Source organism: Rhinolophus sinicus, linkage group LG04 (assembly GCF_036562045.2).
Source record: "Rhinolophus sinicus isolate RSC01 linkage group LG04, ASM3656204v1, whole genome shotgun sequence".
NCBI classification, from domain to species: Eukaryota; Metazoa; Chordata; class Mammalia; order Chiroptera; family Rhinolophidae; genus Rhinolophus; species Rhinolophus sinicus.
Genome location: NC_133754.1, coordinates 173,336,809 through 173,351,762, shown reverse-complemented (window position 1 = coordinate 173,351,762; position 14,954 = coordinate 173,336,809). Strand labels below are relative to the sequence as shown.

The 14,954-nt window shown below is 44.7% G+C and overlaps 1 protein-coding gene across 4 annotated transcripts in view; it reads left to right on the top strand.

The window, feature by feature from the left end:
• The window catches only part of ASTN2 (astrotactin 2), an 839,920-nt gene extending 826,098 nt beyond the window's left edge, over nucleotides 1-13,822 (top strand). For all 4 annotated transcript variants that reach the window (XM_074330925.1, XM_074330926.1, XM_019731189.2 and 1 more), the window contains 2 exons: nucleotides 140-323; nucleotides 12,995-13,822. In XM_074330925.1, coding sequence (XP_074187026.1) covers nucleotides 140-323; nucleotides 12,995-13,232 — 422 coding nt within the window. In that variant the 3' untranslated portion in view covers nucleotides 13,233-13,822. The remainder of the gene's footprint in view (nucleotides 1-139; nucleotides 324-12,994) is intronic.
• Nucleotides 13,823-14,954: the final 1,132 nt, after the last annotated feature.

The window sequence follows — 14,954 nt, the reverse complement described above, 5'->3', positions numbered from 1 at the left end:
ATGGAATTACGTTTTTCTGCCCCCAAAGACCATGCAAGTGAACTCCGGTGCAAATGTGCCTTCCTTGTTCCAAGACATGTTTCCATCTTCACCTTTTCTTACTGTCCAGTGATCTGTGTCTGCACTTCTTCCCCCTCAGAGATAGCTGACAAGATCTACAATCTGTACAATGGGTACACGAGTGGAAAGGAACAGCAGACCGCCTACAACACGCTGATGGAGGTCTCCGCCTCGATGCTGTTCCGCGTTCAGCACCATTACAACTCTCACTACGAGAAGTTCGGCGACTTTGTCTGGAGGAGTGAAGATGAGCTGGGGCCCAGGTATGAGCATGTGAGAGTGAGTGGAGGGGTAAATTACTCCCACTTCCATTTGACTTTACTGAGCCCTGTTCCCCATCGGCTGAGAATGGGCTTTTTCAAATCGATAACGGTGGTAGTCACCTTAGTCATGTCAGGGCTAAAGATGAGAAATGGGCAAGGAGAAAGAAAGAATCTTGGCATTTTAGCTTCTTGGAGTCCTGAAATGTCAGATCACAGAGACACATCACTCTTTCAATCAATCACACTCTTGCTCAATTTCCGCTTCCAGTTTTAGAGATGGAAACCGTAGGCTTCTTGAGGGGATGTGTCCTAACCAAATCACGGAGGGGCACAGTGGGAGGGTCATGGCCCCTCACCCAGGGCTCTTCCCACTCTTCCATAAGAAATCTGAGTTTTTCTGGAATGAAGTCCAATAGTGACCATGACTAAATGCATTCATAAATTCAACATGTATTAAGGCATGCTGTTTGTCACCAGCAGTTAACTATGCAAACTATTGTTGTAGGTGCCACGGAGGACTCAGCCATAACTAAGACAGAGATGATATCATCTGAAGCTTAATAAAATAGTATATGATTTCATGCCTTGCACCTAGCAGCAGTCATTCATTCGCTTACTTATTCAGCACGTACTTAGTAACACCTTCTGCATGCTGGTTGAGACCATGCAGCAGTGAAGAGGCAGAAGTGAGCCCTACGTGGACATAGTTTAATGTTGCAGGTAATGAAACAAGCAATTGCAAAGAATAGGAGTAGTGAGTGTCATGATAACAGAAGAATAGGGCTCTTTGTGGCGGCAAAGCGGGGACCCCTGGTGTAGGTAACCCAGTGAAGGCTTCCCAGAGAGCTGAGATTGAGACCGAAAGGATGAGTAGGTGTCATGCAAGTGGAGGGAGAGGAAGATGGGAGAGTTTTGAGCAGAGGGACTTGCCTGGGGAAATGCCAGAGGAGATAATGTTTCATTAAACCAGAGTTTTAAACTCTCTCAAATTTTGGTTGTTTGCCTGTAACATTTATGATTTCCTCCATATCACCATACTATATATACTTTTTTCATCTGATAGTTCTTTCTTAGATTCACTTCTTATTGAAAATTTGTTTGAAAAGAATGCACTGTATTATAAAGAGAAATGTCTCACCATCTAACTTCGATAGAAAATTACACCTAAACAATCAACACAATGCAAAAAATGAAATGAAATGAACTTAAAATTAAAATGTTGTTCAATTGCTGCAGAACCCAAAGCTCTCCCTTTAAAAAGGGAGACGAGCAAGTGTTAGAGTACTAAAGACACAGCCCCAAACCAAAACTTTTTTTTTTTTTTTTTTTTTAAGTAATCTGGTGGAAGGCAAGAGAATGCAAAAGGGAATCTAGCTGCTTTTCTCAGCGTGAGTCATTGTTGTTTAATATTGGGTCTATGATCATATTGCTGCCCCCTAAACTCTTTTCCTCTGCCCAAGGGAACTCCTCCACGTCGGTAAACACTGTATAGAGGCACTGAAAGAATCCCCATGTAGTTGGAGCAAAGAGTGTGACAGCAGGGATGGTAAAAGATAAGAAGGGCAGGTCAGCAGGGGCCAGCCCTGAATGCCAGCTAAGTAGGGTTAAAGAGTTTGGATTATCTCCCCAGGGTAATGGGAAGTTTTTCAAGTGTTTTTCACCAGGGGGGAGAGGGGGGATATTATCAGATCTTGAAGAGAGAAAGATCCCCCCTTCCGTCTGCACCCAGGAGGGCAGCAGAGAGGCCCTGGAGGCTGTTGTGAGAATCAGGAGGGACTATGTGGTCTCTCCATTGTGGTTCTAGGCCAGGATAGTGTCCGTGTCATGGGAGAGAATTGCATGAGTTCCTGAAATACCTAATGAGCAACACGTTGTACTTTAAACAGCTTTAAAATTGCCCTGTAAGTTGGACAAAGTAGGGTATCCTCCCCATTTTATAAATGATAAGGCATTGGAGGCCCAGTGGGGTTCAACAAGCTGCCCAGAGTGGCACCGTTTTTTGTTTGTTTTTTGTGGAGCCTGGTTGTGCCCTGAGCTCTCGCCCTAAGCCCTTACAACACTTGCAATAACCCTCCAAGAATTTGAGGCCCTCAAGGAAAGAAATGAGGGCTTGGTCAAGGAATAAAGAAAGAGATGGCCTCCTGGGTTGGTTATCTGTTTTATTGGGTCCTGGACTGTAACTTTCTTCCTTTCACATGAAAGGAAGCTTCTTTAGATAAAAGCTTAAGGAGGGCAGACAGACAGGCAGAAGCACAGAGCCCCAGATGAAAGCTGCCATGTTGCCCATGGACAGGGAAAGGCATTCCACTATACGGAGCTTTCCCCCAGGGCTCGGGCAGTTTGTGTGGAAGCTAAACCAGAGCTCCCTTTCTGACTTTGTCCTTATAATCTTTTGGGATCCTTTATGACCCTCCAGGACATAAATCTTCGGGAAAGGCCGCCTGGCCGCCCACTGGATGGCCCACCCAGTAATGGACTGTGATAACCCGCTAACCTCTGGCCAACTAGTCACCAGCCACTGTCTGCCAATCCCCACCACAGCTTCCTCCTCCTTTGGTCTTTCCAGTCTCTGGAGGGCATCTGACATTCCTCCAACATCCCACACTGGCATGTCAGCAGGAATCAAGGCAGATGCGTCCCAATTCTTCCTGGCACTGCTGATACACTCACTGAAGAATCTTGGACACTGTTTCTCTCTGGCCTTCAGTCTCCTATAAAATGATCAGATGAGCTAGTACAGTGGTAGTTACATATATATTTCAGCTGTGAACAATTTGTTTCCCAAACAAATCTTACGTAGAACCCAGGTCTTAACTGGAATGTCATCTCCGTAGAATAGCCTTAATGTTTCGCTCTTTCCCTCTATCACCTCCTCATGTTTTAATTTTCTGCACTGCACCTACTAGTTTTAGTAGCCTATATTGCACATGTCTTTACTTATGTGTCATCTCTCTTCCCCACTACAATGTCAGTTTATGTTACAGCTAATGATCCTTTATGTCCTATTCACTCTTATAAGTAGGCACTAAATCATTACTTGTTGAATAATTGGATAATGGGGTGAGTGGATGTGTGGACCAGATGACTACAGAGTTGCTCTGGGAGAAGCTACAGTGGGTGGTTTGGAGCCTCACCTGCCGGGTCTCCTCTTCAACTCCCCTCCAATACCAGGGGTCCCATAGGTCTCGCTGAGCTATCAAGGATCTGTAGATCACAGTGGGAAACAACTGAGTTCCATGAACTCTGAGGTCTTTGTAGCTAAAAACAACAACAACAAAAACAAATAAAAAAACAACATAGCATTCTAAAAACTCCATTTTCCTTGCAAATAGTGAGAGACATGATGAGACTTCACTTCATTAATTTATTGATTCATTGATGCATTTAATGCGCTTACTATGTGCTGGATGCTGTGCTGTAGGCTGCAAATACCTGAGTGAAGAAGACAGCCCCTGCCTTTACAAGACTCAGCATCTAGTGAGAAAAAAACCAGTCAGCAGGTAGTTGCAGTGTAACATGGCACAAGAAGCATGTGATACAAAGAGGTTGGGGAGTATGTTAATGTGCCTGAGAATCACCGGGGGGCTTATTAAAAGTCAGATCCACTTAGTGGTCTGGGATGGGTCTGAGATTCTGCGTTTCCAGCAAGCTCTTAGGTGATGCCAAAGGTTCTGGTCCAAAAGCACACTTTGAATGAGAAAGTTCTGGATGCCGAGAGCTGGTGCAACTCATCCAGACCCGGAACTCAAAGGAGAATTTCTGGAGAAGAAAGTGAAGTGCATGCTTAGAATTAAAGGATGGATAGGCGTCCTCCAGGTTGAAGATGGAGAGTATTCTCCTCAGAAGGAGCAACCAGTGCAAAGACAAGAGAGGGCCTGGCAAGAGAATATACTTCAGTCAAGATGTACAAATCTCACTGGGGCAGAGAGTTCAAGGTGAGAGGGAAACGTTAAAAAAAAACAAGGCTGGAGAGTTCAGCAGAGGCCACATCATGATGGCTCCCGTTCTGGAGTTTGTTCTTTCTCTCTGCAGCTGTGTAAAGGTTTTAAACAAAGAAGCAATTTGGGCAAATGCGTCATGCCTCTCAAAGGTTAGATAGTGTGCAGAACCTCAAAGTGTAAAGGAGACAGAGTCAGATTGGCCTGGAGCCAGGAGTCTCCGGTTCATGTCCTGGCTTTGGACCCGCATACTGTGTGACCTGGCACAAATTTCATCCCATTCTGGGCCTCGTTTATTACATAAAAAGACTGGATTTCCAGGTCACTTCCTGCAGGAAACCAAGAAACCAGCAAGCCCTGAACGTCATGGAGACCAGAGAACAGGCACACCATGGACGTCCTTTCACCTCCAACCCAGCACGTCCTGTTTCTCAGGGACCTAGGGTGGCTAGGCTGGTAAGAGCATTTCCCAGGAGCATCCTGAGGGTTCATACCATGGGATGAGCTCGAATGGGATTCTCTTGTCTGTCATCACCAAATCCCAGGATCTATGGTCACGTACCGCCATAAAATTTAGTGACAAAAGAGCATCTCTTACCTCTGCCTAATAAATCTATCAGGCCAATGTCCTCCAGAGCCTGGTTCCCGTGGCAACGACAGGTTACTTCAAACAGCTGCTCAGAGAAGACTTGCTGGCACCCAGCTGTCCCAGCCATGTGGTTCCTATTAGGATACTTGAAAAACTGAGCTCATAGGTAGCCAGGAACCAGAATTTTCTCTCGTCAGAACATCCGTGACCATTCTTGGGCTTCTCAGTCCGCTCAGTTATATTTCGCTACAATGGTAGAGTAGGGAGAAGAGAGTAAGCACTTGAAGAGGTTTTGTTTCAGTGGAATTGATCTGTCTAGACTAGGAATGGTATATATATATATATACCCCTCTTGCTCCCATGGCAGACATTGCTACTAGATCACAGAAATAATCACAGGCTCAGTTCAGCCTGGCATCTTTCTTAACATAATCAGACAGGAAGCTTTGCCCATCTGAGGAGCTGGCACATTCTATGAATATAGTTACTGCGTCCTTAGTGAAAATAGTCAAGCCTGGGTTGTCACTGTACATTCTTTCGGTCCAAGATTACATGAGCTCCTTCCTTAGATATCTTGGAATAAAATCTCTTGGAATTTCTAGGGCATTGGGGAGAAGAGCAAACTCAGGCTTCCAGGGCCATATTCTTATAATGTCAGATGCACTTTTCAAATTTTTTTTTAGCATATTTTGATATTTCTGAAATCAGGATGTATTATGCACACGGGATGTGCGCATTAAGTGTTGTATTCTTTTCTCTTGATAAGCGGTTATTAAATCAGTGTCCTCTCTTATAACTGAAGATGTCTTAGAATGGATAAATACAAACAACACACACTGTGACCTTGAACAAATGTCGCATAGATCAGTTTCCCCACGGATAGTATCGCAAAATTGGTTATTGTCCTGAAATCTCTATTAGTTCCAAACTGAAATCATTTTGAGTTAGTTGAGATGCAAATCATCCTTACCATCAGTTTAGGAACGGATTCTTGGGAAAGTCTCATGGTTTCTTTCTTTTTATTTTCATTAAAGTTTATTGGGGTGACAATTATAAGAGAATTAGGAGGAGACAAAGCCCAATGTAAATATTTTCACATTTCAAACCTAGTGGTGAGGATATATATACAGGGGCGGTACCTGGCCTTCCGGTTTTCTGTTGAGTGGGGGTGGTCTGAGGTTACATTTGATGGGGATCAATGCCAGTGAACTACTGGGTTTCATTGCACAGACCCATCTCCCCAGCTTCAAAATATACGTGTACAGAAACATGTTTTCAAAGTGGAAAGACCTTTACTGCATTTTGTTCTAAAGATAATTCTTGCTCATTCTCTAACATTCAAATGATGAATGTTACATACAATGGAAAGTGAGAAATTTGCACCACTGAACCCTCTATCCCCGTCCCAGAGATAAAATCGTTAACAGTGTGCACATATCTTTCCAGATATAGATACGTGTGTAGAAACATGGATGTGAATAGGGAAACGGGAACAGGCTTAAGGATAAGTTCACATCTAAACCACAGCTCCATCGCCACCAACTCTGCTTGTGTAACAGGTATACACACTAGGTTCTATTATCTGACTGTTGACACCAAACAGTGCAAGACTTTTCCCATGGATGTGCATGGAAGCATGGTGTCTTTTTGAAGGGCCCTTTACTATGCTAGTATATGAATTTAGTCCTCTGTTAAAGACCAACTAGGTTTCTTCCAACTTCTTTGCTATTATAAGCAAATCTGTATAAACATTTTGCCCACTTGCCTGGTTATTTTCTAAGGTCCACATAATTCTCTTATGACATTTAATTCCCTTTATCAACCCCTGCTAGAGAATTGCTATATTTTGAAAGGTAAGGATGAAGAATTTCCTCAGTTCAAGTCAATTCACCCTTCTTGTACAATCAGGACACCCGGGGAACTGTACACTAGGAATCAGGTGGGAAATATTAATTGAGCACCTATTATGGGCCCAGTCATTTATATCATTTCATGTGAACAACTGACTTTGTCGTTTAAGCAACAGAGAGTCAGTGGAGCCAAGTAAATTGTTCAAGGTTACACAGCTAATAAGTGTCAGAACCCAGATGCAAAACATTGTCTTCTGATAGCAAACCAGTGTCCAGTCCATTTTAACACGTTGCCTCCCAATATATGTGTACAACTAAGGGAGAATGTACTATGAGTCTCAACAGAGAAATAGACAAAATGCTTCAGCAGCAAAGTGAAAAACATGACTTATGAGAGCTGCGAAGATCCGAAAGACCTCCTGAAGATGAAATTTTAGCATGATTTCGAAACATGAATAGACCTCAATGAATGTGGGTCTCTCGTCTCAGGAGCTCAGTGCTTTGGCAGTTGTGTCACAGCAGGTCCTGATTTGAAGTGCTACTCAGATGCTCTGCAGATGGTATTTCTCTGTGAATCAAACCCGGATTCCTTTTAGATTAAAAACATATAAACAAAAACAACAAAACTCTGCTCCAACCCCCACTACCATTAGACTCTGCTATGGTCTAAATGTTTGTGTCCCCCCAAAATTCATATGTTAAAGCCTAATCCCCAATGTGATGGTATTAGGAGGTGGGGCCATTGGGAGGTGACTAGGTCATGATGGTGGAACCCTCATGACTGGGATTAGTGCTCTTAAAAATGAGCTCCTTTGCCGCTTTCACTACGTAAGGACACAGTGAGAAAGTGCTGTCTATGAACCAGGCAGCGGGCCCTCACCAACCACCACACTGTATCTGCCAGTCCCATGGTCTTGGACTTCCCAGCCTCCAGAATTGTAAGAAAATAATTTTTCTTGTTTATAAGCCACCCCATCTGTGTGGTATTTTGTTAGAGCAGCCCCCCGAATAGACTAAGACAAACCTCTGGATTTGGTCATCTCCAGTGAGGCAGAGCCCACTGGAGATATGGAAGGACTCATTCTACATATCCAGGACTCTCGTGTTGAGTTTTTTTTTATTATATTGAGTCAAACTTTACCTTCTGTCAATTTGGCTTGGTCAGTTGCACTTGGGTGCCTTGTAGCAGAGATCTGAGATCCTGTTCTCTCACTCTGTGAACCCGAGTCAAATCATATGACCAGCCTCAGGCTCATTTTTACCATCTGAAGACTGGAAATAAAGTACACACTTTAGAATGGTGGTGAGAATTATATGTAAGATGATGTGGCAGAGGCTTCTGGCACATAGTAGGTACTCAGTCAATTCTAGTCATTATCATCCCGGACGCTCAGTTTTTCCCATCTCCTGTGTTCAGTTACTGGAACAATATAAGCATTTGCCTAAATACCCCCTTCAGTGGACATTCCATTCATGCTTTCAGCACTTCCTCTGAAGACTTGCTTTGGAGATGACCTTCAGCATCATGATCTGGCTGCAGTTTCCCTAGGTCGCTCTTACCAGAAGTGACCGTGGTTCTCCAGATGTGGCCTGAAAAAAGTCCTGACTTCCCTAATCTGCCCTCTGCACTCCTGGGGGTTGTATTCCAGTTTTCTGCAACCACGTCATGCCCTTGACTCTCATGGAGCTGGAGGTCAGCTAGCACAGAGACATTTAAGCTCAACTCAGGGAGGCAGGGAAGAGGGAGAGAGGCCAATAGGAATGTTTCCTTATGGCCTCTTCTCTTTCTCTCCATCCCAAGGTCCCCCTGGAAATTAGGTCTCTGTCCGATAACTGTGTCAACAGCTGATTGGGTAATAGTGCTGGGAATAGAAGAGTTGGTCAAAGGTTCTACAATTCCCTGCAAAGTAACATTCGACCCCAGCCCCTGACTCCTTCACAAGTAATCCCAGTCTCAATCTCGCCTGCTAATACAACCATAAATTAATGTGTGCTGTCCCTCCTTCCTCTCTTCCTTTCTATCCCAACAGGCTTGAGTCCTGTCTTCAATGAGGCAGATTTCATTTCCGGTTTTTGTGAAAAGTGGTCACACTGACCTACGATCTCTCCCTCCAGGGAAAGCTTGGAGCATGCCCAGCCTTAAATTGATGGTTCTCCACTACCTGCAATTTATTACCCATCACTTCCGCCTTTGGTCTCTCACCTCCCCCCACCTTCTCTCCAATCTTTGAGCACCCCCAGTCCTTCTCTCCATGGCTTTACCCTCTGAATTCTCCTATCTTTGTTGTCTCAATGCAAACCAAGGTGTTGAGGCTTTGTATATGGTGCAAAAAGCTGGGGACAGTTAAGCAAACTGACATTGGTGTCGTGCCTATTATGTACATATTCCTGTGCTGGGTCCCTATGGCAGTCATTTCATTGCAGCCTAATAACAGTCTTACATCTCTGTTCCATTTTACAAATGAGGAAACTGAGGCTCATAGAGGAGAAATGACTTGCCCTAATGTGCTCTGCTGCCTATGTGCTTTCTCTTATCATATGCAATTCTGAATCTCGGCTAAAATTTAGTGAGAACTAAGCAAATTACCCAGGTTGTCTGATCTTCCCCCCAACCACTGTTATTGTTCCCATTTTACTGGTGCGGTAACTAAGAGTGGATTTGAAGAACTCGCTCATGATCCACATAGGCACTGAGTTATGAAGCTAAAATTTGAATCTTCAGAGCCAAATATTTCATCTCAACGCTATACAATGAGGAGCTCTGGTTCTAGCTTTGCCTTTGTAACTAGTTCCTTCACGCAGACTGTTTTCTCGCTTCCAAACCTCAGTTTCCCTGTCCATACAAAGGAGGCTTGGTCCAGTTGCATTCCAGGATTCTCTTGGAGGAAGTGTCCGGGCCTGTGAAGACAAAGTGTTTGGACCTGTTGGAGAAATTGCCCTTTCCAATCTAATTTGTGTTTGTAGATTATTTTCGTGATTGTGTGGATCAGACAGTGACTCGCCATTGCCCCACAAATAAAATACTTCACTGTGGCTTAGACAATTCTGGATGGTCTAATCTCTGCCAAACTGACTGGTCATTTACCCATTCTTTACACTGACCATTTCCAACAGTTGATGGTTTATGTTGTCTCTAGTCTAACTTTGGAGGAGCTATTCCCTCTGCTTCCCCAGCTACTTCAAAATTGGTTTAATCATTGAAGACCTAGCTTAGATGTTACGTCCTCAAGATTTCTCTGAGCCCCAAACTAATGATCAGGTGTCCTCTTTGTACATCCCCATAGAACCCAGCATGTGCTTCAACCCAGCACTCTGCCCCTAAATTAGAGGTTATTTTTGTCTGTCTGTCTCCCACCATTGGCTTATAAAGATGCTCAAGGCTGAAATCTAACAAATGATGATAGTATTTGTGGTGGTGGTGATGATGAGATGCCTACTGTGTGCCAAACACCGTCCTAAGAGCTTTACATGTATGTAACGTATGTAATCCTCACTGTAACTCTATGAGGTGGCCACATGTCTTTCCCCTTTCATAAATGAGGAAATGGAAAAAGTAAGTAGCTTTTGAAAAGCACAGAGAGAAAATGCAAACCAGCACCCCTAAGAATGATGATCGGAAACACTTAACACCTGGATGTGGTCTCGGCCTGGTTTCTTGCTGCCAGTCTTGCCTTCTCCCAGTTCGAGTCTCCTCAAGGAAGCCAAGAAATGGTTTTGAACCCTCCAGCTCTGAACCTGTTACTTTGCTACTCAAAAGCCTTCGATAATTCCCCTATGTACCCTCATACAATAATGATAGTCATAGATAACATTTATTGAGGGCTTGTTAGTGCTTTATTGAGATTCATTAGTGCTTTTTGATTCTGAAAACCACACTTTGGGGTAGATACAGTACAGTTATTATTCCCATTTTATGAGTAAGGAAACTGAGGCACAACAGGTTAAATAATTCTGTCAGAATCACAGAACTCATAAGTGGCTGGGCCAGGATTTGAACCAAGCAGTGAGGCTCTAGAGCCTGTATGGTACACCGTTACCTTATACTCCCAGTTTCTAATCTTCAGTGGCCTGGCCCCAGCCACCTCTGGCTTCCCACTATGTTCCCACTTGCACACTGGATTCCAGCCATTAATTCTCAGAACCTCTGTACAGTCCCCTATCTCTGGGTCATTACGTATGTCTCCTATTATGTCTTTGCCCATTACCTGACTGCTACTCATTTATGAGACTCAACACAAGTTCCCCTCCCCCTAGCATGTCTTCTTGGATGTCCCCAATGCTACCTGGGCACCTTCCTGTTTTCCCATAGGTCCCATGCCTCCTTTTATCATTGCTCTTGCCACCTCTGTGGTAACTTTTAATTTGTCTGTCTTTATGCACTGGGTGGAGAGCTCAGTCACATAACACATGCTCAGTCAATGAGCAACCAATGACTTTATCCCCTTTAACTTTCCAGCAGCCCAATTTTTCAAGCAGTGTTTGAAACGTTAAGTAAGTTTCCCAAGGACATGTGGCTGTTAAGGAGCAGAGCAAGAACTCAAATGAGGAGGGGTGAGAAATAAACTCATCAGGCGCCCGCTGGAGGGGAGCGAGGACTGTGGGTAGAGCGGCAACTCAACTTGAATTAAGAAGCTAGGAAATTCTTGGTGCCTCAGGAAATATTCCCCCCAAGTGGGGAACTATACAAAGAGGACTTTTGGAAAGGCACCTCATAAATTGTGCCCACAAAACATATACACACATAAGCCCGGCCCTTCTCCTGCCGCCACACAGGTGTGTAACACAGTCTCCCGTTTGTGGGGTCTGTTGTCATAAACCGCCCTACCTCCTGGGCTCTCCAAGGGGCATGGAGAGGACAGCAGGAGAGACCTGTCGTTTAGCCTCTCAGGACGCCTTGGCAGAGTGAAGATGCTGAGATGTAGAGAAAAGTAGATTCCGCATGGAGACAGACACATTGAAAGCGACGCTGACACGTGGTATGACCCAGGAAAAGGACATTCCTTTCCTTCTCTAAGCCTGTTGCCACATCTTTCATGGGAGTAGATCAGACGAGGTCATTGGTTCTCAGCTCGGCTGACTTTGCTCCCCAGAGGACATTTAGCAATGTCTGGAGACAATTTTATTGTCGTGACGGGGGTGGGGGTGCTATTAGCATGTGGTGCACAGAGGCCCAGGGATGCTGCTGGACTTCCTACGTGATAACACCCACAACAGAGAATTATCCAGCCCAAACGCAATCGTCCTGCCTTGAGAAACCCCAGACTCCGTGATCTCGAAGTCCCTTGCTAGCTTTCATTTTCCCTCCAGCCATCGGATTGCCTCCGGGATCTTCTCTGTGGCACCGGACAGAAGGCTCTAGCTAAGTGACTAATGATGATTGCCATAGTACACAGAGATTCTTGCCTAGCCTAGTGCTCAGTGTGACCTTGATCCTGAGACATTAGTGGAACAATTCTTTATTATAACAGTAGCTGTTATTTACGGGGAGCTTCTTCTGTGCCAGGCTTTGGGCATTTCTCATCGTTACTCACAACTGACTTAGGAAGGTAAGACCATCATCACTATTTTAAAGATCAGAAAAATGAGATAAGAGAAGTTCTGATTTGGGCACCTGGGTGCTAATGCTTTAACATGAGATTTCCAAATTGCCGGACTGTGAGCAAAGAGTCCGAGAGAACTAGAGAAGCACGGAAGCAAATAGAGAGTGACTTGTGGGTGTTGAGGTCTAGATCCAAATGCCCAGTTCTAATGGTCAACTTGACGTTTTTACCTTGGTTGAGTAATAACATTTCTCTGAGCCTTGGGCTTTGCACTTATCACGTGAGAGTGGAAAGAACGATGTGTTTGGGCTGTTGTAAAGATTAAATAAAATTTTTAAAATGTATGTAAGCACTTTCCGAATTTCTAGTACATGTTACGTATCAATAAATTTTAATTGTTATTTGTTATTGTTGTTTATCGTTACTGTAATCATTTTTACTTGGTCGGAGTCCCAAGGCTGATGACGTTATCAATCCTAGGACTCTCATATCTTAGAAGTGAAAATGCTGGGGCAAAGGGCATACCTCTTTTTCAGTTTTTACACATCGCACGGTCGAAGAGGACAGGTTCTCAGGTGATCTTTAAATGGATGCTTTGAGTAGGGAGAGGCAAGGGCCTTCTTCAGATCAGGAATGAATAGGAGATTATTGGGACAAGAAGTTCCCATTTGTCGGTTGACCTTTACCGGCCCCTCAAAGGCCGGACCCTTGGTCTGGGCTCCTTCCTTCATCACTGTCTCCTCCCACCTTTCAGGAAGGCCCACCTGATCCTGAGGCGTCTGGAGAGGGTGAGCAGCCACTGCTCCAGCCTCCTGCGTAGCACCTACATCCAGAGCCGCGTGGACACCGTGCCCTACCTTTTCTGCCGCAGTGAGGAGGTTCGGCCTGCGGGGATGGTGTGGTACAGCATCCTCAAGGACACCAAAATCACGTGCGAGGAGAAGATGGTGTCCATGGCCCGAAACACGTATGGGGAGTCCAAGGGCCGGTGAGGGAGGGCACCGCCCTCCGTGAGCACAGAGACGCTACGTGGGAGGGGGCGCAGCACTCTCCTGGATCCAGGGACCTGGGTGGGCTGGGGGACAGCTGAGGATGGGCTTGGCAAAATGAGGCTTGCCAGCAAGGCCAAAGCAAACTCTTTCTCTTGTGGATAGCCAACAGAGAACTTTGTAACCACTGGAATTATCCATTTTGCTCTTTTATTTTTTCTAAGATATTATTTGACTATCAAAGTCTCTCCTTTTTAAACTTTTTCTTATGGATGGTGGTCAATTCCGAGGCAGGAGCTTTCAGGTGGAGACCAAGCGGCCTTTCCTCTTCTTCCTTCCTGCTGCCACACTCGGCTTCCTTCCTGCCATGGACCCCTGGAGGAGACCAGTGGGGAGACAATTGGACTTCTTCAGCGTGAGAAAGGAGGCCCCTAGGATTGTTGCAGTGAGGAAGCTTGGGTCTTTAGGACTTTTTTTTCTTTTTTTTTCAGATGTTATTGAATTTGCAGGACCCCTGCGTCTTCCTGCTACCTGTGGGTCTGCCCAGAGTCCCTGCAGGACTTTCCATGCATTAAAAATTCCTATTGTCTCTCTTTCTGCTTGGGTAGTGTTTCTTACCAATGGTGGACCTCTGGTTATTCACTCAACAAATGTTTATTCATTACCTGTTATATGCTAGGCATTGGGCATGGAACTAAAGACAGAGAAGCTCCCTGGTCTTGGGGAACTTACCAGCCAATGGCAATTATAGAGAAGCCATCTGGTGATTTCAGGCTGTAATAGGGGAAGAATGGAGGTTCTTTGAACTCATTGTTGGGTCGTTAGACAAACTGGAGGGGTCATAAAATGCTTTCTTGAAAAAGTGACACCTAAGCACAAAAGATCGGGAGGAATAAGGCAGACAGAGTGAATTCAGGATGGTGAGATTTTCTCCAGACAGACAGGACAACATGAGCAAAAGCCCAGAGATAAGAGATAACATAATTCATTGAAGGACTGAAATGAAAGCACTTTCATTGAGAATAGAGATTGAAGTAGGAAGTAGCAAGAAGTAAGGCTGGGAGCTAGGCAGAGCTTCGGAAGCCTTGGACAAAAAGCTTGACAGTATTTGAAGTAGCTGAGAGCCACTGCAGAATGTTAACAGACGAACGAAATAGTCAACTTGCTCTTTAGGAAAAACCATTCCAGCTACAGGTGGAGGAAGCTCCCCAAAAGGGTGACTATTATCATTTTCCAGGCAAGAGGTAATGGTAGTTTGGATCCTGTGGACATGGGGGAGACAGTCCACCTTTGAAATCTTTTAAATGTCCATTGACCAGCTTCCAGTGTATTACCTGGGAGGGTAATGAGTACCGAGAGGCATTATAGATCCCTCATATCCTGGCATTAAGTCACAGAAGCTAGCTGAGTGGAGGAAGTGGGATGTAGGTCAGGTATTTCATGATGCAAGGATGACAAGTCTTAAAGAGAAGAGAGGAGGGTACTATGGAGATTCAGAGAGAAAAAAGATACTAAATGTAAGTAAAGTCAAGCAGTGAAGAATTTGCCTGCTTCTCAGTATTGATGAGTGCTGATGAGGTCAACAGTCTGCTTCCTAAAACTCTACATACTGAAGTTATTCTTCCCCTGTCCAGGACTTTAATCCACATGGGAAACAAAGCAGGGCATTCTTGCAAAAGACCCAGGTGCCTAGAGATCTGCTCAGTTTCCAACAATCTAAGCTCA